The sequence below is a fragment of the Hevea brasiliensis genome, chromosome 2, assembly GCF_030052815.1.
Source record: "Hevea brasiliensis isolate MT/VB/25A 57/8 chromosome 2, ASM3005281v1, whole genome shotgun sequence".
NCBI lineage: Eukaryota > Viridiplantae > Streptophyta > Magnoliopsida > Malpighiales > Euphorbiaceae > Hevea > Hevea brasiliensis.
In genome coordinates, this window is record NC_079494.1 from 102,919,838 (window position 1) to 102,943,407 (window position 23,570).

The 23,570-nt window shown below is 36.6% G+C and overlaps 1 protein-coding gene across 1 annotated transcript; it reads left to right on the plus strand.

The window, feature by feature from the left end:
- The first annotated feature begins 1,277 nt into the window (after positions 1–1,277).
- On the plus strand, positions 1,278–23,089 carry LOC110646863 (uncharacterized). The gene is made up of 6 exons (XM_058143135.1): positions 1,278–1,496; positions 1,911–2,019; positions 2,118–2,274; positions 7,217–7,400; positions 10,435–10,638; positions 22,704–23,089. Exons 1-6 carry the CDS (start codon positions 1,278–1,280, stop codon positions 22,737–22,739), a joined length of 909 nt encoding a protein of 302 aa, XP_057999118.1. The 3' UTR covers positions 22,740–23,089.
- The last annotated feature ends 481 nt before the right edge of the window (positions 23,090–23,570 follow it).

Genomic DNA, 23,570 nt, shown 5'->3' on the forward strand with positions numbered 1-23,570 from the left:
ACAGAACTAAGACTTATAGTAGGAGTGCATTTAACAGAACTTGTTTCAGAAACATTAGATAAGGATCCATCCGCAATGCGGACTTTTTCTTTGCCTGAACATGGAGAATAGGATATGAATTTATTCGAAGAGCCTGTCATATGTTTGTTTGCTCCAGAATCTATAACCCAAAATGAATTATTATGATTGACAAGAAAAGCATTACCTGACTTGACGAAGTTAGAAGAGGCAACTGTAGTGGATTGTGATTTAAGCTGTGATAGGAATCGTCTCAGAGTCTGTACCCCTTCATTGGAAAATATCCTAGTGATAGCAGTATCTTCAGAAACACCTCAGATATATTTGCTTGTGATCTAGCAGAGCCCATCATTTTTCCTCTACTACCTTTAGTTGGGCGGCCATGCAGCTTTCAACATTGTTCTTTAGTGTGCCGAGATTTTCCATAGTAGTCACAATGCAAGTGATCCTTATCTGATGGACCGTATGACTGTTCTCCTAAGGAGTTAGCAGCTAGCCCAGTCTTATCAACAGCTGTAGAATTGATCATGACATTTCTTCTGCTCTCCTCCTGCTGAACATAAGAGTATGTCTGCCTTGAGGTGGGCAATGGATCCTTACCAAGCACTTGGACCCGAATATAATCATACTCCACATTTAGCCCAGCAAGAAAATCATATATGCACCCCTTCTCAATCAATTTCTGGAACTTAACTGCATTAGCCGGACATGAAGCCTGAAAGTCCTGATAGAAATCCAACTCGTCATAGATCACTCAGTTCCGCATAATACTGAGCAACGGTCAACTCATCTTGTTTCATTCCATGAACCTTGTTTCTAAGCTTATAAACTTGTGTATCATTCCCAACTTGAGAATAAGTATGAGAAATAGCACTCCAGATGGTATCGGAACAGTCTAACAGTAAATACCCACGAGCTATGTGAGGTTGCATAGAATTGATGAGCCATGACATAACAAGAGAGTTCTCCGACTCCCACTGGCTGTAAGTAGAACTAATACTTTCTGGCTTTTTTCTATCTTCAGTGATATACCCCTGCAGTCCTGTAGCCTGAATGAACAGTAGACAAAATCTAGACTATGCCAAATAATTAGTTTCATCAAACTTTACAGGATTAATTTGTAAAGGGGGATTATCACCAACAAATTCAGCCTTTGTTTCAGAGGTTTTCTTTTTTTCATCAATCATTTTTCAATTAAAAAAATAGGTACTGAGACAGAAAGCAAGAAACTGGGCAACAGAAGGTACCCAAAAAAATAAATGTGTAAACTAGGTGCGGAAACACGTTGGTCAGAGGCGCGCCGGACAAGGAAGGTCATCGGCAAGAGGCGCGGTCGGAGAAATTACCAAAAAAAAGGGTGCACGCGCCGGTGCGTGAAGAATGACGCGAGACTTCTGAAGGCGCATAGCTCACACGCTTCACTGGATGGCAGCGGGACTCCGGGTGTAAGCCGATCGGTTGGTGTCCTTCCTTCTCAAGTGGGTGGTGACAGTCACCTCCCTTCCTAGAGCGACGTAGAAGCTTGACAAAAAAAAAAAAATTATCCAGAACTACACTGTTAACGCCAATAAATTTTGGCACTGTTCTGATACCATGTAAAAAACAGAGAATTTAAAGAATTTTCTTTTATATTTCTTCATACACTGATTAAGGGATTTACACTAATTGAGGGATTCTAACACACGCACATACTCACAAGTGTCTGTTGCACTTGTTCATTTGGTTGTCTTACCGGTACACATTTTTGAGCTCCTCTGGATGACTTATTATCATGGTGTATATTTGTACTGCTTCACTCTAGTCTTAGATATGTCATGAATTTCCCTGATCTTGTAATGTCCTTTAATTAGTAGTTTGTCCATATGTTATCATTGCTCTTTGACTTTTTGCAGACGGCTAAGGGAGCAAAGATATATAGTGCTGCCATAGCTGCCACTGCTGAAGCTCCACGGAATTCAAAGGAGGGGGAGGAAAAGATAAAGCTACACACTCACTCTTACTGTTGTCTGGATTATGCACATGTTTTCATCCTCTCTTTGTGATATAAACCTTTCATTTTGATTGCTATTAACTGTATTATAAATTTGCTAAATGTTCAGCTGGCTTCTGCATTTGTGAAAGAGGCCTAAATCAATTTGGATTCCAGATATATGATGTTGTTAGTTACAGACTGCACCGCTTGAGGAAAAAGCTAAAGGATGAATTGGAGAACAAGAATGCTGTTCAAGAGTATATATGCCCTAACTGTGGCAGAAGGTATCAGTCAGTCTTTTCTTTGTGTCCTGTATCCACTCCCCCCACCCCCCTAAAAGCCTGAGGAGGAAAGGTGTCTATTTTGTTCATGTTTCTTGATGAATTTTATTTTATTTTCTTAGAAGTTCACATTTCCTGATTTTAGGTATGTAGAAAGAGATGATTCTCATTGATTTCAATTAATCTGTACATGGGTATATATATACAATTGATTCCTATAATTGTGTTCTACTAATTAGGAAGAAATCCTAAATAAGAAATCCTAAATAGGAATACAGAATACAAAATATACAGAGAAATAATATAGTGATTGACTTTCCATAACATAGTGATTGACTTTCCATAACACTCCCCCTCAAGTTGGAGCATAGATGTTAATCATGCCCAACTTGTTACAAATGTAGTCAATCCTAGCTCCATTCAGAGCTTTTGTGAAAATATCTCCTAATCGCTCTCCGGTTTGACGTGTCTGTTAAGATGATCATTGTTGAATCTTTTCACGAATAAAGTGACAATCAATCTCAATATGTTTGGTCCGCTCATGAAACACCGGATTAGAAGTAATATGAAGAGCGACTTGATTATCACACTACAATTTCGCAGTGGAAGGTCTTAAAACTGTCTCATCTAGTAATTGAAGTATCCACATTACCTCACATACCGATTGTGCCATGGCTCAGTATTGATTCAGCACTAGATTGAGAAACTACACTCGCTTCTTGCTTCTCCAAGACACCAAATTTCCTCCAATAAAACGCAATATTCAGAGTTGACCTCTGTCAACCTTAGATCCCAGTCGGCATCGAAAAACATTCAACATTCAAATGTCCATGATTACCATATAGCAAACCTCTTCTGGGCGCCCTTGGATAACACAAGATTTGTTTCAAGACTTCCCAATGAGCAACGGTTGGGAAGACATAAACCGACTTACCACACTAACGGCATAAGCAATGTCGACGAGTGACCGTAAGGTAGTTCAATTTTCCTACCAATCTCTGTATCTCTCCGGATCTTCAAACAACTCACTATCCCCTGCTAACAATTATAAAGTTGGAGTCATTGGTGCGCTACAAGGCTTAGCACCTAATTTTCCTGTCTCTGTCAATAGATTGAGGACATATTTTCTTTGAGACAAGAAAATACCCTTCTTACTTCTCATAACCCGATACCCAAGAAATATTTTAACAATCCCAAGTCTTTGGTCCAGGCGAGTTTGGAGGAAGGTTTTAAGAGATGAAATACCTGCAGAGTCACTCCCAGTGATGACAATGTCATCCACATAGACTACCAAGAGAATTAGACCAGCCTCAGTTTGCCTATAAAATACTGAGTGATCACACTTACTCTTTTGCATACCAAATTCTGTCTTGCTTCTTGAATCTACCAAACCATGCCTTAGGACTTTGTTTCAAGCCATAAAGAGACTTCCGAAGCCTACAAACTTTACCCAACTCCCCCTGAGCAACAAACCCAGGTGGTTGCTCCATATACACCTCCTCCTGAAGATCACCATGAAGGAAAGCATTCTTGATATCCAATTGATGCAGGGGCCAATCATATGTAGCTGCTAAAGAGATAAACAAGCGAATAGAAGTAAGTTTAGCTACAGGAGAAAAAGTATCAGAGTAATCAACCCCATATGTCTGAGCATATCCTTTTGCTATAAGGCGTGCTTTTAACCTAGCCACAGAACCATCAGGATTTACCTTTACTGTATATACCCATTTGCAACTAATAGCTTTCTTACCAGTGGACAAAGGCAATAATTCCCATGTACCATTAGCATCTAAAGCCTCCATTTCCTCTTTCATAGCATCACACCAGTCAGGATGAGACAGTGCCTCATCAACAGTATTAGGGATAGGAACAGAGTCTAAAGAAGTAACAAAACACCGAGAACAAGAAGACAATTGATTATAAGAAACAAAAGAAGAGATAGGGTAAGTACATGAACGTTTACCTTTACGAAGAGCAATGGGTAAGTCTAGATCAGAATCATGATCAGTATGAGGTACAGGATCTCCCAACGAAGTAGCTGGTGGAGGATCTGAGTCAGGAATCTCCAATCTCCTGGAATAAACATGAACAACGGAAGGTCGAGTAGGTCCAGAGACAGAAGAAACAGGCTGTGGGGGAGGACTAGACATTGATTGGACAGTATATATTAAGAGATTATCCTCCTTCCCCTGACTCTCATACACAGATGATGGAGGAAAAAATGGAGTGGACTCAAAAAATGTGACATCTGCAGAAACAAGATAACGATTAAGAGTAGGAGAGAAACAACGGTACCCTTTTTGGAGCCGGGAATATCCAAGGAAGACACATTTGAGAGATTTTGGATCCAATTTAGTAACCTGTGGACGAACATCACGCATAAAACAGGTACAACAAAAAATACGGGGTTCAATAGGGAACAAAGATTTTGTAGGAAACAAAGTAGTATAAGGAATATCCCCATTAAGGACAGAAGACGGCATACGATTGATTAAAAAACATGCCGTAGAAACTGCATCTGCCCAAAAGTGTTTAGGTACTTTCATCTGAAAAAGAAGAGCACGAGTTACCTCAAGAATATGGCGATTTTTTCTTTCGGCCACGCCATTTTGGGATGGGGTATCCACACAGGAAGACTGATGAAGAATGCCATTTTGTGTCATATAAGGCTGAAATTGTGCTGAAAAGTATTCTTTGGCATTGTCACTTCTTAATATGCTCACAGAAATATTAAATTGAGTTTTGATTTCATTACAAAAGGTACAAAAGATAGAAAACAACTCAGAACGATTTTTTATTAAATATAACCAGGTAACACGAGAGTAATCTTCAACAAAAGTAACAAAATAACGAAATCCAATTTTAGATATAACAGAACAAGGACCCCAAACATCAGAATGAACTAATTCAAAAGGAGATGAAGCCCGTTTATTGACTCTAGACACAGTAGGCAAACGATGATGTTTTGCAAACTGACACGACTCACATTCTAGTACTGATAAAGACTGATATTGAGGACACAGCTTCTTCATGGTAGACAAAGAAGGATGACCCAATCTACAATGAGCTTCAAGAGGTGTTAAGGTACTGGAGCAAACAAGCGACCGCGGTACATGATTTTTCAGAATGTAGAGACCACCTGACTCGCGTCCTCTACCAATAATCTGCTTCGTCGTAAGATCCTGAAACAAACACTGGTCAGGAAAAAAGGAAACAGAACAATTTAAGGTACGAGTAAGTTTACTAATAGAAAGTAGATTAAAAGAGAATTTTAGTAGACACAAAACAGAAGACAAAGAAATTGACGAAGTCGGGTTCGCGATTCGAGCATGACACAAGAAGTAGAAGCATCAGCTAAAGTAACAGTAGAGGAAGTGAGATTAGACTGAAAAGTAGATAGAAGAATAGAATTATCTGTCATGTGATCTGTCGCACCAGAATCAATAACCCATTTGGATGAAGAAGACACAAGGCATGTAGTGGATTTACCTGACTCGTGATCGCAGCGATGTGAGGAACCGTAGGCTTTAGAGATGCACGATCTTTGGGAAAATTGTGCAAAATCCTCTGCAGATACCAAAATAGTTTTCTCGGAGGAAGATATCAGAGAATGCATCGCCATATTTGCCATCCGTGATCGCTGATTTTTCTCTGAAGTTGCGACAATTATATTTTGTATGGCCGTGCTCATGGCAATAATAACAAATGACTCCTCTTGAGTCTGATTAGAACTAGCCTCTCCATTACTGATTACTTACATTTGCTGTAATTCCTCCTCTACTTCCTCTTCTATTACCCTGTTGTCCATTTGGATTACGGCTAATAAGAGCACTACTGGCAGGTTGTGAAGATTGAGTACTCTCTGTACGAAGGACCCGTGTGAACGTTTCATGCAAAGAGGAAATCTCAGAACTGGAGAGGATCTGAGATTTAGCAGTCTCATACTCTGAAGGAAGGCCTGCAAGAAAATTCATAACAGCCAGTTGCTCCCGTTGGGCCTGCTGAACTTTCACATCAGGACTAAAAGGCAACAATACATTTAGTTCTTCATATACCCGTTTAAAATCCATAAAATAAGCCGTGAAAGACTTATCCTCTTTCTCAGCACGGTAGAATGACTTACAAACATCATAAATACGGGAGATATTCCCTTTACCAGAATACAGAAAATCTAAGTAATCCATCAATTCCTTAACAAATTCACAGTGATTAATTAAACTAATTACCTCACTATGAATCGAGTTCTGAAGCTGCAAAAACAACCGAGCATCCTCCCTTAGCCAAGTTTGTGGTGTATCATCAGTGGGTGGATCTTTAGTAAGGTGATCATCCTTATCAATGCTACGCAAATAGACCCTAACAGTCTTACTCCACTCCAGGTAATTCGAACCATTAAGTTTGTGTTCCGTGATCTTAGTCATCACCGGAATCACATCAGAAATAACATTCTTATTGTTTGCCATTTGTTGAGACAAAGAAAACTAACCGAAACGCTAATCCAAAGTACTTATAGCAGCAAAATAACCCAAAATCACAAATCAAGCAAATACCAAAATAGGATCTGAGAGCCAAACCTCAGAAGTCCTTTAATGATTATACTGGATCAGACAACAGCACACAGTGGTGGAATGAGGGGGTTGAGACGACGCCGGCGATGTTGATCGGGGTTGAAAAGGCCGGTCGGCGGCCAAGGTCTCTCCTGAGCTGGGTAGTGAGAACAGGTAGTCACCCTAGATTGATGACCTGCTCTGATACCATGTAGAAAGAGATGATTCTCATTGATTTCAATTAATCTGTACATGGGTATATATATACAATTGATTCCTATAATTGTGTTCTACTAATTAGGAAAAAATCCTAAATAGGAATACAGAATACAAAATATACAGAGAAATAATATAGTGATTGACTTTCCATAACATAGTGATTGACTTTCTATAACAAGGTACAATGCCTTGGATGCACTGCGATTGATTTCTCCAGCTGATGAATACTTTCACTGTGAAAATTGCAATGGGGAACTTGTGGCAGAGAGTGACAAGTTAGCTGCTCAAGAAGGAGGAGATGGAGATGACAATGCAAGGAGGCGACGGCGTGAAAAATTGAAGGACATGCTTCAAAAGATGGAGGTTTGTTATTCGATACAGCTATATCTTTTTCCTTCAAATACGATTTTTCTCTCTCTCTCTCTCTCTCTCTCTCTCTCTCTCTCTCCCTCTCTATCTATCTATCGAATGCTAATTATTTGCAAAATATTGTTGGGAGTTAGTGGAGAGGTGTATGATAGAAGATGCTAATTGAATGGCAAGAACATAAATTCATTGAAGCCCTTTGCATGCTTTGAGCTGATTTTGCTGTACTCCTTGTTTATGATAGGAATATAAGCTATAAGCAATTGAGTGTCAATAGCTAGTTCCTGCTTTAGCATGTTGGCTTCCCAAGTCTACCATCCTTGGTTAGTTCATCTAAAATAGAAAATATGCATGGTCATTATTGGTTGCAACTTCTCTAAAAGTCAAATTTTGCAAAGTTGTGATGATAAGGATTTTTTATTTTTTTTGGTATGAGTTCTGGGATATTCTTTTTATTGTAAAATTGTTACTTATTTGGTGCACAAAATGGTGGTGTTATTTTTCTTACTTTTATTTGTCTTCGTGCTTGCTGGTTGTTCTTCTCTCTGTGGCAAAGCTGGAGATTCTACCTACCTTCAAGGGGCAAAGTCAAACCACTTAATTTAAACAAAAATTAAGTACCAAAAAAAAAAAAAATCGTGTTCATAGAATGCATAATACATAAAAACAACTTTAAAACATAAGTCCTATTAATCATGCATAACACATATGAAACAAAATAAATCATTCTAATTTGAAAAACACTGTAATTCAGTATGAATTAGGGAAGTTAATACTCAAAAGAGGTGGTGACAAACAGGTAAAAGATCTGATCGCACTGAGACAACACAACTTCACAAGAAATATTCATAACCATATTGAATAAAACAATGGGTAAATAACCAAAAGTTCTTTGATATTTAACAAAATCTGCACTTAGGTCCTCTTTTTTTTTTATTTTTTTAAATAAACGTTTCTCAAATTTTTTATTCCATTACACTTTAGTCCTTTTAAAATGTTATATGCTTTGGTGCCTTATATTTTACTTCAAACAACATTTTATTCTTTCAAATGAAAATCTCAGTTTTTCAAAGTTAAAAGCCTAGGTGCTAAAATATTATTGTATCTAGAAGTTAAGGAACTAAAAAGTTCTTTTTACTTAGGTGAGGGACTAAAACGTAATTCCAAAAGTCAAAGACTATTTAATTAACTTTTGAAAAAGAAAATATGCAAGTGTAGATTTCACTCAGTGTTAAGGGGCTTCTGTAATTTACTCTAAAATCGTTTTGAGCAATTGAAATGCAGTATTAAATTTTAATTTTTCTATGTGTGAAGTGTAATTGAGCATGCCATATGCCCTTGACCACTTTAAACATTTGAGCTATAATTATTTACAATAAGGTTAAAAAAAGAAATTGGAAAGAAATATATATATATATATATATATATATATATTGAAATCGGATGATATAGTTCTGATAGATGAGACGCAAGAAATAGAAAGTTAGAGTTTTGGAGAAGTACTCTAGAGTCAAAGGGTTTTAAGTTAAGTAGAACGAAGACAGAATACATGCATTGTATGTTCAGTGAAAGCCGAACTGGTGATAGGGAAGGAGTTAGTTTGGATGGAGTGATACTGTCCCAAAGTAATCACTTTAAATATCTCGGCTTAGTTCTTCAAGTAGATGGAGGATGTGAGGAGGACGCTAGTCATAGGATTAAAGCTGGATGGTTGAAGTGGAGACGTGCCACGAGAGTTTTATGTGATCGCAAGATTCCAAATAAGTTGAAAGGAAAATTTTACCGTACAGCTATACGACCGGGCATGTTATATGGTAGTGAGTGTTGGACACTGAAGGAGTTGTATGTGTCTAGTATAAGAGTTGCGGAGATGAGAATGTTAAGGTGGATAAGTGGCCATACTAGACTAGATAAAGTCCGTAATGAGAGTATTAGAGAAAGGTAGGAGTGGTACCAATTGAGGATAAGTTGAGAGAAGGGAGATTGAGGTGGTTTGGTGGTCATGTGAAGCGTAGACATACGGAGGCTCCAGTTAGACAAGTAGAGCACATTAGGGTAGAGGATAGAAAGAAAAGAAGGGGTAGACCTTAACTGACTTGGAGAAGAGTAATACAACATGACTTAGAAGCATTACACATTTCCGAGGATTTAACCCAAATTCGTTTCGAGTGGAAAAAGAAAATCTATGTAGCCGACCCTAAATTTTTGGGATAAAGGCTTAATTGAGTTGAGTTGAATATATATATATATATATATATATATATATATATATATATATATATAAATGCATAGAATTTCAAAATATTAGACATTAATGAAAATTCAATATTTAAGGACCGCAAAAAATTAGAATTCATAGTGCCAGAAACATTACACTCAAGATAGCCAAGGCTTGGGGTATTTGGGGGCAGTGGGGTATCAATGGGATGGCTGGGGATTGTGTGCCTAACATTGTGATGAGAAACATGAAAAAAGTCTGGGGACCCGCCCAGGGAGAGGGGCTGAGTGGGTTTGGCTCCCTTGCTTCCCCCAGTGCTTATCTTGGGTATACTTTTGTTGTACCTAACATTTGAATTATCCAATCTACTTAGTATTCAATGGTTGTTACTTGTATGTGTTGCAGTGGTGCTAATTTCGATTAGCCAATGCAATAAATGACTGAAATTGGATTGCGTCTTGTCATCTTATGGCATCTATGATATTCTTACTTATGAGAGAAGGTAAAAAATTGAAAAATAAAAGGTTCTCATGAAATGAGAAACTCTTTCTCTTTTCAAGTTAATTGCATAATCATTCTCAGGTGTACATAAGAAAGTATAGTTATTTAGGCAGATTCTATATCCAAGTCTTGTAAACTATCTGTCTTCACGGAATTGTAGAATTGCATATATTTATAAAGATTTTACTGTGTTACATCATGCCTGTCTTCCAGTTCTGACTACATGCAAACTCTTGCTGATAATTAGTTATTTTTCAATACATATTCTCAAATGCTATTCCTTTCTGAGTGGACAAAGCCAAATGGCTGCAGGTACAACTTAAGCCATTAATGGATCAACTTAGCAGAGTGAAGGATTTGCCTGTTCTTGAATTTGGAAGTCTTCAAGCATGGGAAGCTCGAGCAAGTGCTGCCGGGCGTCCGGCAAATGGTGATTCTAGTTCCAATGATCCCTCCAAATCTTCCCAGGGGCTTGGTTTCGGTAGAACACCAATGACATTTATTGGAGAGACAAAGGTTATAATTGGCTATCTTCTCTTTCTCTCTCTCATGCAATAAGTTTGAGGTGCCAATTAGGGTGCATAAAATATTGTCTTAATCATATCACCTAATTCTTATAAAACACCCCCCTCACCCCACCCCAAAAAAAAAAAAAAAAAAAAAAAGAAGAAGAAAGAAGAAGAAACCGACAATCACTTCTGCATTCCAGATTGCACTGTGAATTCTGGATCACCAAAGATCACCAAAGCTTGAGTTCTTATCGCATTGAAAATGGTAAAGAGGAAAGAAGATGAAGTTTTGATATCAGGATGGTTTTTCCCTTATCTCATTGTTATTGTCAAAAGGCCATCAGCCTGTTATGAGTAAGGAGTAGAGCAGTTAGGGAGTTAGTCCAGTAGTTAAATAGGAATATTCTATTGTACTAGTCTATTGTAATTATTCTCCAGTCAATTGTAATTGTAGAGAGCAGTTATAGGATCTAAAGAAGTATAAATAGAAACTTAATTGTAAAGAGAAGATTATCCAAGATTATTAATAATGGAAGATATCTCTCATCTCTGAAATATTCTCTTTCTCTTTTCATCTACTCTCTTCTCTTTTCTCATCTACTTCTGTTTTTTTCTCATCTACTTCTATCTCTCTCCCTATTCCTCTGTTTTAGTAAGTGTGCAGGCTAATATGTAACAAATTGGTATCAGAGCTGTTAGATTAGTGGCCAAATATTGAAAATTTTTCATGGGAGTTGCATCTATGGCAGATTACTCTTCTCAAAATACCAGGTTTCTTCTATTATTCTCTCTTCTTCTCTTCTTCCCTCTAATTCTTCTTCTTATCTGAAATTCCTTCCTTCTTTCCTTCTTTCCCTCTATTCTTCTTCTTCTTCTTCTTCCTCCTCTTCTTCTTCTGTTCTTACTTTTCTGATCTATCCTCTTCCTCTCTTGTTCTCCTTTCTTCTATTTCTCTTCCCTTTCCTCTATTCAGATTTCTTTTCTATTCTTCCTTCTTTCTTGAATTCTTGAATCAAATTTCTCTCTTCTATCAATTTCTGGTTCTTTTTTCTGTTTCTTTTCTTTAATTTTTCACTTCCTGCATTTCAAGAAACCTGTTTCTTGAAATTCTTGGAATTTCTAGAAACCTTTTTCTTCCTCCACCTTTTCCCTAATTTCTTCTCTTTATTCTTTCTTGAAATTTTTGAAATCCTTGTTTTTGTATCAGCTTTTCTTCCCCAGTCCCTATAATTTTTCTTCTCTAAGAAATAAAATTTTCCAACATCCTACTCAGACCGCTACAAGATGATCATGGAAGACCATCATTGGGAACAGAAATTACTTGATAGGATTATGGAAGTTGTTGAAAGAGGATTAAAAAGGCAGGAGGAATTTTTATTACAAAAATTAGAGAAATATGAGAAGTCATTTCAAGAGAAAATTGACAAAGTGGTGGAAGCAATTCAAGTGGTAAAGGAGAATGTTGCAGTCTTTAATAATGAGGATCCACTTCTTGAAAATTCAAGTGAAGAACAAGATGTCTTTGATGAAACTTCCAATAAGAAAGACAAGTGTATTGAGAAGACTATTCAAGATCATTAATAATCAAAGATATCTCTCATTTCTGAAATATTCTTTCTCTTCTCATCTGCTCTCTTCTCTTTTCTCATCTACTTCTATTCTTTTCTCATCTTTTTCTATCTCTCTCCCTATTCCTCTGTTTTAGTAAGTGTGCAGGCTAATATTTAACACAGCCCATTAATATAATGCATTATACTTTAAAAAATTATTTTGCACAAATTTATAATGTGGGTTTAATTTTCAATTTAAAATATTATTACAGCTAACTTTATCTCATTATTTGCTATAACTATGTCACTTCAAAAGAAAAAAAATAATAAAAAGATAAAAAAAATTTCATGAAATGCTTCTAGGTGTAGAAGTTAAGCAATAAAGAGCCAAATAAGTGTAGTTTATGTTCCACAATCCAAATTGACTTACCAAGGAATCCTTCCCCCATGTGCTATACATCAAGTTAAGGCCTAAAGGGACATACTCGATCCCCACAGACATACCACAACCCAAGATGTATGTTCTAGGTAACTATGGTCTTAGTTGCTGGAACACATCGTGTCACCTTTTGGCATAGTTGCCTGGAAGCAAGTTGATATTGACTGCCCCAGTACAGGAGATCCAAAACATAACCTCTTATGCTGTTAATCTGCATGATGTGGTCTTGAATACCATAGATTTTCAGCCAGGTAGATTATATTAAATTTAGAACTTGATAAGTGTGTTGGATAGAAAATGTGCAGTTGATGTTTTATTTTTACAAGCTCATTTTTCCTCATGGTTTCATATGCATGCTGACTGAGCATATGTTTGTTCTTACACCTTGACTTCAGAGGACAATGTATTGACTATTGAGAGGACTCTCTCTCATTATACTGTTTGTTCAAATTTGTTATGGAAAGTCAATCACTATGTTATGGAAAGTCAATCACTATATTATTTCTTTGTATATTCTATATTCTGTATTCCTATTTAGGATTTCTTATTTAGGATTTCTTCCTAATTAGTAGAACACAATTATAGGAATTAATTGTATATATATACTCATGTACAGATTAATTGAAATCAATGAGAATCATCTCTTTCTACATGGTATCAGAGTAGGTCATCAATCTAGGGTGACTTTTGTTCTCACTACCCAGCTCAGGAGAGACCTTGGCCGCCGACCAGCCATTTCAACCCCGACCAACATCGCCGACGTCGCCTCAACTCCCTCATTCCACCACTGTGTGCTGTTGCTTGATCCAGTATATCATTAAAGGACTTCTGAGATTTGGCTCTCAGATCCTATTTCGGTATTTGCTTGATTTGTGATTTTGGGTTATTTTGCTGCTATAAGCACTTTGGATTAGCGTTTCGGTTAGTTTTCTTTGTCTCAACAAATGGCAGACAATAAAAATGTTATTTCTGATGTGATTCCGGTGATGACTAAGATCACGGAACACAAACTTAATAGTTCGAATTACAGGTGGAGTAAGGCGTAGGGTCTATTTGCGTAGCATTGATAAGATGATCACCTTACTAAAGATCCACCCACTGATGATACACGACAAACTTGGCTAAGGGAGGATGTTCGTTTGTTTTTGCAGCTTCGGAACTCGATTTATAGTGAGGTAATTAGTTTAATTAATCACTGTGAATTTGTTAAGGAATTGATGGATTACTTAGATTTTTTATATTCTGGTAAAGGAAATATCTCCCGTATTTATGATGTTTGTAAGGCATTCTACCGTGCTGAGAAAGAGGATAAGTCTCACGGCTTATTTTATGGATTTTAAACGGGTATATGAGGAACTTAATGTATTGTTTCCTTTTAGTCCTGATGTGAAAGTTCAGCAGGCCCAACGGGAGCAACTGGCTGTTATGAGTTTTCTTGCAGGCCTTCCTTCAGAGTATGAGACTGCTAAATCTCAGATTCTCTCCAGTCCTGAGATTTCCTCTTTGCATGAAACATTCACACGGGTCCTTCGTACAGAGAGTACTCAATCTTCACAGCCTGCCAGTAGTGCTCTTATTAGCCGTATCCAAATGGACAACAGGGTAATAGAAGAGGAAGTAGAGGAGGAATTACAGGCAACAGAAGTAATCAACGTAATGGAGAGGCTAGTTCTAATCAGGACTCAAGAGGAGTCATTTGTTATTATTGTCATGAGCCTGGCAATACAAAATATAATTGTCCGCAACTTCAGAGGAAAAATCAATGATCACAGATGGCAAATATGGCAGCAGAGAGTTTTACAGTATCTTCCTCTGAGAAAACTATTTTGGTATCTGCAGAGGATTTTGCACAATTTTTTCAGTATCAGGCATCTCTAAAGCCTATCAGTTCCCCTGTCACTGCGATCGCTAAGTCAGGTAAATTCACTACATGCCTTGTGTCTTTTTCATCCAAATGGGTTATTGATTCTGGTGCGACAGATCACATAACAGATAATTCTAGTCTTCTATCTGCTTTTCAGTCTAATCTCACTTCTTCTACTGTTACTTTAGCTGATGGTTCTACTTCTTGTGTCATGGGTTCTGGAACTGCGAATCCGACTTCGTCAATTTCTTTGTCTTCTGTTTTGTGTCTACCAAAATTCTCTTTTAATCTACTTTCTGTTAGTAAACTTACTCGTACCTTAAATTGTTGTTTCCTTTTTTCGACGGTGTTTGTTTGAGGATCTTACGTGAAGTAGATTATTGGTAGAGGACGCGAGTCGGTGGTCTCTACATTCGGAAAATCATGTCATGCGTCGCTTGTTTGTTCCAGACCTTAACACCTCTTGAAGCTCATTGTAGATTGGGTCATCCTTCTTTGTCTACCATGAAGAAGCCGTGTCCTCAATATCGGTCTTTATCGAGACTAGAATGTGAGTCGTGTCAGTTTGCAAAACATCATCGTTTGCCTACTGTGTCTAGAGTCAATAAACGGGCTTCATCTCCTTTTGAATTAGTTCATTCTGATGTTTGGGGTCCTTGTTCAGTTATATCTAAAATTGGATTTCGTTATTTTGTTACTTTTGTTGAAGATTACTCTCGTGTTACCTGGTTATATTTAATAAAAAATCGTTCTGAGTTGTTTTCTATCTTTTGTACCTTTTGTAATGAAATCAAAACTTAATTTAATATTTCTGTGAGCATATTAAGAAGTGACAATGCTCAAGAATACTTTTCAGCACAATTTCAGCCTTATATGACACAAAATGGCATTCTTCATCAGTCTTCCTGTGTGGATACCCCATCCCAAAATGGCGTGGCCGAAAGAAAAAATCGTCATCTTCTTGAGGTAACTCGTGCTCTTCTTTTTCAGATGAAAGTACCTAAACACTTTTGGGCGGATGCAGTTTCTACGGCATGTTTTTTGATCAATCGTATGCCGTCTTCTGTCCTTAATGGGGATATTCCTTATACTACTTTGTTTCCTACAAAATCTTTGTTCCCTATTGAACCTCGTATTTTTGGTTGTACCTGTTTTGTGCGTGATGTTCGTCCACAGGTTACTAAATTGGATCCAAAATTTCTCAAATGTGTCTTCCTTGGGTACTCCCGGCTCCAAAAAGGGTACTGTTGTTTCTCTCATACTCTTAATCGTTATCTTGTTTCTGCAGATGTCACATTTTTTTAGTCCACTCTATTTTTTCCTCCATCATCTGTGTATGAGAGTCAGGGGGAGGAGGATGATCTCTTAATATATACTGTCCAACCAATGTCTAGTCCTCTCTCACAGCCTGTTCCTTCTGTCTCTAGACCTACTCGACCTCCCGTTGTTCATGTTTATTCCAGGAGATTGGAGATTCCTGACTCAGATCCTCCACCAGCTACTTTGTTGGGAGGTCCTGTACCTCATACTGACCATGATTCTGATCTAGACTTACCCATTGCTTTTTGTAAAGGTAAACGTTCATGTACTTACCCTATCTTTTCTTTTGTTTTTTATAATCAATTGTCTTCTTGTTCTCGGTGTTTTGTTACTTCTTTAGACTCTGTTCCTATCCCTAATACTGTTGATGAGGCATTGTCTCATCCTGGCTGGTGTGATGCTATGAAAGAGGAAATGGAGGCTTTAGATGCTAATGATACATGGGAACTATTACTTTTGCCCACTGGTAAGAAAGCTATTGGTTGCAAATAGGTATTCTGATGAGTAAATCCTGATGGTTCTGTGGCTAGGTTAAAAGCACGCCTTGTAGCAAAAGGATATGCTCAGACATATGGGGTTGATTACTCTGATACTTTTTCTTCTGTAGCTAAACTTACTTTTATTCGCTTATTTATCTCTTTAGCAGCTACATATGATTGGCCCCTGCATCAATTGGATATTAAGAATGCTTTCCTTCATGGTGATCTTCAGGAGGAGGTGTATATGGAGCAACCACCTGGGTTTGTTGCTCAGGGGGAGTTGAATAAAGTTTGTAGGCTTTGAAAGTCTCTTTATGGCTTGAAACAAAGTCCTAGGGCATGGTTTGGGAGATTCAGTGAAGCAGTACAGGAATTTGGTATGCAAAAGAGTAAGTGTGATCACTCAGTATTTTATAGGCAATCTGAGGCTGGTCTAATTCTCTTGGTAGTCTATGTGGATGACATTGTCATCCGGGAGTGACTCTGCAGTATTTCATCTCTTAAAACCTTCCTCCAAACTCGGTTTGGACCAAAGACTTGGGATTGTTAAAGTATTTCTTGGGTATCGAAGTTATGAGAAGTAAGAAGGGTATTTTCTTGTCTCAAAGAAAATATGTCCTCGATCTATTGACAGAGACAGAAAAATTAGGTGCTAAGCCTTGTAGCGCACCAATGACTCCAACTTTACAACTGTTAGCAGGGGATAGTGAGTTGTTTGAAGATCCAGAGAGATACAGGAAATTGGTAGGAAAATTAAATTACCTTACAGTCACTCGTCCTGACATTGCTTATGCCGTTAGTGTGGTAAGTCAGTTTATGTCTTCCCCAACTGTTGCTCATTGGGAAGCCTTGGAACAAATCTTGTGTTATCTGAAGGGCGCTCCAGGAAGAGGTTTGCTAAATGGTAATCATGGGCATTTGAATGTTGAATGTTTTTCAGATGCCGACTGGGCTGGATCTAAGGTTGACAGGAGGTCAACCACTGGATATTGCGTTTTTGTTGAAGGAAATTTGGTGTCTTGGAGAAGCAAGAAGCAGAGTGTAGTTTCTCGATCTAGTGCTGAATCCGAATACAGAGCCATGGCACAATCAGTATGTGAGGTAATGTGGATACTTCAATTACTAGATGAGACAGGTTTTAAGATCTCCCTGCCTGCGAAATTGTGGTGTGATAATCAAGCTGCTCTTCATATTGCTTCTAATCCGGTATTTCATGAGCAGACCAAACATATTGAGATTGATTGTCACTTTATTTGTGAAAAGATTCAACAAATCATCTCAACAGGACACATCAAAACTGGAGAGCAGTTAGGAGATATTTTCACAAAAGCTCTGAATGGAGCTAGGATTGACTACATTTGTAACAAGTTGGGCATGATTAACATCTATGCTCCAACTTGAGGGGGAGTGTTATGGAAAGTCAAATCACTATGTTATGGAAAGTCAATCACTATATTATTTCTCTGTATATTTTGTATTCTGTATTACTATTTAGGATTTCTTATTTAGGATATCTTCCTAATTAGTAGAACACAATTATAGGAATTAATTGTATATATATACCCATGTACAGATTAATTGAAATCAATGAGAATCATCTCTTTCTACAAAATTCATTAGATTGATGTAGTAGGGACTGTAAAAACTCATAACTTGATTGAAACACTTTTGCAGCTAGTATATTTTACTTGTACTAAATGTGTCCATTCTTTGCGCAGATGATTAATGTCCATTGCAGAATCTGGATTTTTGAGAAAGGTGTCACCATGTCTTTAGCATAACTCAATACAGTTCTATTGTTTTACAGCGTTAATATGGATGGGGAAAATGGCAACACCATTTTTTATGATTCCAATATATTGTCTCAAAACATTGTGACCATTTTTATTAAGAAAAAATGTTATGGATAGGCATAATGTGCTGTTTTGGCTTTCTTTTTTTTCAAATGAGATGTGTGGTGTTTTTGTAAAGGGTTGTTCCAACTCCTAAAAATGCATTGTGTTTATAGAGTGCCACTTAATTGCTTGACTAACTCCATCAAAATAGTTCCATTTGGGTTTGAAGGAGTCCTTTGTTGGCAATTTTTTTTCTCTTATTTTTGCGATTGTGTTTTCACAAGGCCAGTATAGCTACTAGACTGAAACTATTGCCAAGGGTCAGCTCTATTTTTAAGTTGTTCCTTTTCTGCAAGACTTTGGTGGTTATGGAATTTTTATTTCTTTTTTCTGTCCTACTAATAAAGAATGTGAATTATACTAGAAGAATTAGATCTTTAGAAGTAAAGAAAGCACTTAAAAGAATTAAAGTGGGTAAAGCCTGTGGATCCGATGGAATACCAATTGAAGTGTGGAAGTGTTGGGGAGATATGGGAGTGACATGGTTAACTAAATTGTTTAATAAGATTCTAAACTCAAAGAAAATGCTTGATGAATCGAGGAGTATTTTAGTACCTATTTTTAAAAATAAGAGAGAAATACAGAGTTGTTCAAACTATAGGGGAATTAAACTCATGAGCCATACTATGAAGTTGTGGGAGAGAGTTTTGGAATATCGACTACATCATAACACTTTTATCTCTCTCAATCAATTTGGTTTCATGCTCGGTCGTTGAACTATGGAAGCGATCTTTCTCATTAGAATCTTGATGGAGAAATATAGAGATTTGAAGAAAGATCTACGCATGGTTTTTATTGATTTGAAGAAAGCTTATGATAGTGTTCCAAGAGCTGTCTTATGGAGAGTGTTAGAACAAAAGAGGGTATCTATCAGGTACATACAAGTGTTAAAAGATATATATGAAGGAGCAAGTACTATTGTGCGCACAGTGGGAGGGGACACGAGATTTTTCTATCTCAGTTGGATTATATCAAGGTTCAGCTGTAAGCCCTTACCTTTTTACATTAGTTCTAGATGAATTGAAGAAACATATACAAGAGAGTATCCTTTGGCGCATGATGTTTGCGAATGATATAATTCTGATAAATGAGACGCGAGAAAGAGTCAATAGAAAGCTAGAGCTTTGGAGAAGCATTCTAAAGTCAAAGGGCTTTAAGTTAAGTAGAACGAAGACATAATACATGTATTGCAAGTTCAGTGAAGGCCGAACTAGTGATAGGGAAGGAGTTAGTTTGGATGGGGTGGTACTACCCCAAAGTAATCACTTTAAATATCTCGGCTCAATCCTTTAGTAGATGGGGGATGTGAGGAGGATGTTAGTCAAAGGATTAAAGCCGGATGGTTGAAGTGGAGACATGTCACGGGAGTTTTATGTGATCGCAAGATTCCTAATAAGTTGAAAGGAAAATTTTACTGTATAGCCCTACTACCGGCCATGTTATATTGTAGTGAGTGTTGGGCATTTAAGATAAGAGTTGCGGAGATGAGAATGTTAAGGTGGATGAGTGACTATACTAGATTAGATAAAGTCCGTAATGAGAGTATTAGAGAAAAGGTGGGAGTGGTACCAATTGAGGATAAGTTGAGAGAAGGGAGATTGAGGTGGTTTAGTCATGTGAAGCGTAGACATACCGAGACTCCAGTTAGACAAGTAGAGCATATTGGGTTAGAGGATAGAAAGAAAAGAAGGGGTAGATTTAAACTGATTTGGAGGAGAGTAGTACAACATGACCTATAAGCATTTTATATTTCCGAGGATTTAACCCAAAATCGTTTAAAATGGAGAAAGAGAATTCATATAGCCAACCCTAAATTTTTGGGATAAAGGCTTAGTTGAGTTGAGTTGAGTTGAGTTGAGTTTTCTGCCCTGCTAATAGAAACCTAACGTTGGGATGTTTGCTAAGCAACTTCTGAAGTTGCAATAACCAAAATGCTATTTTCTAGATGACTTTTTATCTTCTCTCCAATTACGTTTCAAGATATCTATCACTGGTTTCTCTTTCATCTCCAAATAATTGGATTGGTATTTATTGCTTATTTCAAATGCTTAGTGAAAAGCATAAAAAGATAGAAACATAGTGATAATGTCTATTCTGATCTTACTGATTTATTTGTAAATATTTAGAAACCAGAATGAAGCTGATAGTGGTGCATGCAGATGTGTGATTTTATGTTCTTATAAAGTATGGAAACAAGAAATTTTATAAAAGCATACCACATTTCCTCGTACAATGGATGCACTATCTGTCTTTGAAATTGTGAAATGGTGTATGAAATCACCGTTAATTCTTGGAACCTTTGCGACCTTTTGATTTTTGTCTTCGTAACTGTTGAAAATGTATTAGTGCCAAAATATTTGGAGTTTGCTTCAGTCATTACAAGTGTTTCTTAATTATTGTTGGATGACAGGATATAATAACTTTTTGTGGACTTCAGTCATTACAAGTGTTTCCTAATTATTGTTGGATGACGGGACATTATAACTTTTTGTGGACAATTATACCTTGGTGAAAGTTTGCCTCTATTTGGATGCACAATATTAGAAGTGATGATCAATATTACAAGTGAAACTTTTTGGAGTTTGCTTCAGTCATTACATGTGAAACTTTTTGTGGGCAATATTAAGCAACAATGGTTTAAGCGGTGATGATCAATGGGCTTATTACTCTCTCTTTGTATTTGGATGGTCTTTGGTAGCCTGTGTAGTTCTTTTTGACCAGTCTTATTTTTCTTTTGTTTGGTCAACCATCTCTTTCAGTCAATTGCTGCAAAAGAAATGGTTGTGATGAACATTTCAATTTATTGTCATATATCTACTCAATAAGATGGGTCTTATTTTCAAATGCTGGATACGTTCTGAAATCAGATTGGATAATTCATGATCATGACTGATCTTGGCAGGTTGAAGTTGCTTTTTCTGGTGTTGAAGGCAAGGAAGAGGATGTCAAATCTGAAACTGCAAGTTCGGGTCTGAAAGTTTTGCCACCATGGATGATCAAGCAGGGAATGAACCTTACAAAAGAGCAACGTGGAGAAGTCAAGCAGGAGTCTAAGATGGATGGTAGTGTAGCAGCTGAATTCTCAGATAGCAAAAAGCCCACCAATGATAATGTTGATAATAAAACCTTACAGGTCTGGGGAATCACTTTTTTTTTTCTTTTTTTTTTTGCCTTGTTTTCATTTGTCATACAAAGATTTCTTCCTCCCCTCTCTCTCTCTCTTTTTCTTTCCTGATTACTGTTGGCTTAGTTTCTACTCTCGTATTTATCCTTTTAAAGTAAAGTTTCTACTTATTAAATTCACAGGATGAGTATGTTAAAGCTTATTATGCTGCTCTGCTTAATAAGCAACAAGAACTAGAAGAAGCCTCTAAGAAGCAAGAGAAAGAGTTGTCAAATGGCATTTCTGAGTCGCTTTCTACTCGTTAAGTGGGCATGAAATCCAAACGTGAGGAGGATGAAGGGGAAGATGATGTTGAATGGGAAGAGGCCCCAACTGGAGGTAAGTCTCAGTAATCATATTATGGAATGAGATCTCTAATCCTACAGCTCCCTCTTTTTTTTGTATGCTATTCATCTGTGAATCATTTGTTGTCTACTTGGCGCATCTATATATATATATACTTGGCGCATCTATATATATATATATATATATATATATATATAGAGAGAGAGAGAGAGAGAGAGAGAGAGGTGAGCATTATTCGGTTCAAATTGAATAAACTGAACTGAACCCCCTTAATTCGGTAATTCGGTTCGGTTTTTTAAATAATTCGGTTCGGTTCGATTTTATATTATAAAAATTTTAGTTATTTCGGTTCGGTTTTGAAGAGAAAAAATCGGTTAAACCGAACTGAATCAAACCGAATAGTTTTATTGATTTTTGAATTGATTTATTTTTATGGGGAATTTATGAATTATATGTAATTATATATATATAAATTATTTAATTTTATTGATTAAAAGTTATTAGGTTCAAATCAAAGTCAAAATCAGACTAAATAATTTGAAAATCAAGTCTAAATTAAAAAATCAATCAAAAATAAAATCGATCGGTTTGAACCGAACCAAATCGAAATAGTGGTTCGGTTTGATTCGATTTTTCATACATTTCGATTTCTAAAATTTGTAATTCAGTTTTCATGATTTATTCGGTTCGGTTCAGTTTGAACCGAATGCTTACCCCTAAGAGAGAGAGAGAGAGAGAGAGAGAAGGGGAAAGATGGGGGTTGGGGACTTACTGTGCTTATAAATGATTGAAGAGGAAATAGAGCCTTATAAATAATATGTGATATGGTCTAATTGTGAGATAAAATATTGGTTGGCCATGTAAACTGATCACGACAGTGGCTTGGAAATTGAGCCAAGCCAAATTCGGCTGGCTAGGATTTCTGGAGAAATTTTATTGCACCCAAGAAAATGCCATAAATTGATTATGGTGAAAATATTTTTTGTTCCCCTTCATAATCTCTTGTATTGTTTGAGATCAACATCAGTTTATTTTGTGTTGCTTATGGCCATGCAGGCAATACGGGTGAAAGTTACAAGGTCAATGACTTGAATGTTGAGGCAGAAGCATCAGGAGAGGAGGAGGAGGAGGAGGATGATATAGATTGGGAAGAAGGTTGAGTGTCAAATGAATTAACCTGTCGTGTGCAATGCTTGGGAACAATATTTATAAATTCAATGTGAAAGGTAACCACTATTAACATTTTCTCTAAATATGTTTTCCTTTTGTAGACATTCATTTCTACAAGTTTTAGGACAACGTCCATGAGTAGCAGTGACTAATGTTTGTAATGTCTTGTGTGTTGAGATCACCTCTGCCATGTATAGACAACTCGATACATAACTTGGTTTTCAAATATTTGTTCTATACCCGTTGTCATGTTGATGGGTCTTTTTCATTTATTGGATTTCAATTGAAATTTAAATTAGAGTTTGAATTTGTAATCTCCTAGTTTTAATAATAACAGTTTAATTAATTGAATTTAAAAGCTTATTATTATGTTATTGGAGTGTTATGCAAAGATAGATAAATTGTGTGCATTTGTATGCTTTTTCATATAACTTTAATTTTTTTTATAAAACTAAATTTAATTTAATAAAATTTACTGTGATTAGAAATTAAAGATTTTGAGATTAATTTGTTAATCTAGTAATTATTTTATAAATAAAATTACTTAATTAGTGATTACTATAAAGAATAAATAGATAAAAAAAAGAGGATTTAAAGGTGAGAGGAATAGTTGGATGAATTTTTTTTTTGGAAAATTAATAAAATAATATAATTTTATTTGTAAAATTTAGAAATTTTTAATTTTTAGTTATAATAATTTTTATGAGATTAAATTGAAGTCGGGTGAGTTTCAAGAAAAAACAAAAACAAAAG

Coding starts and splice junctions, on each gene's coding strand:
- LOC110646863 (XM_058143135.1), top strand. CDS start 1,278: ATGTGTAAACTAGGTGCGGAAACACGTTGGTCAGAGGCGCGCCGGACA. Junction 1,497..1,910: donor TTGGTGTCCTTCCTTCTCAA/GTGGGTGGTGAC, acceptor GACTTTTTGCAG/ACGGCTAAGGGAGCAAAGAT. Junction 7,401..10,434: donor ACATGCTTCAAAAGATGGAG/GTTTGTTATTCG, acceptor AAATGGCTGCAG/GTACAACTTAAGCCATTAAT.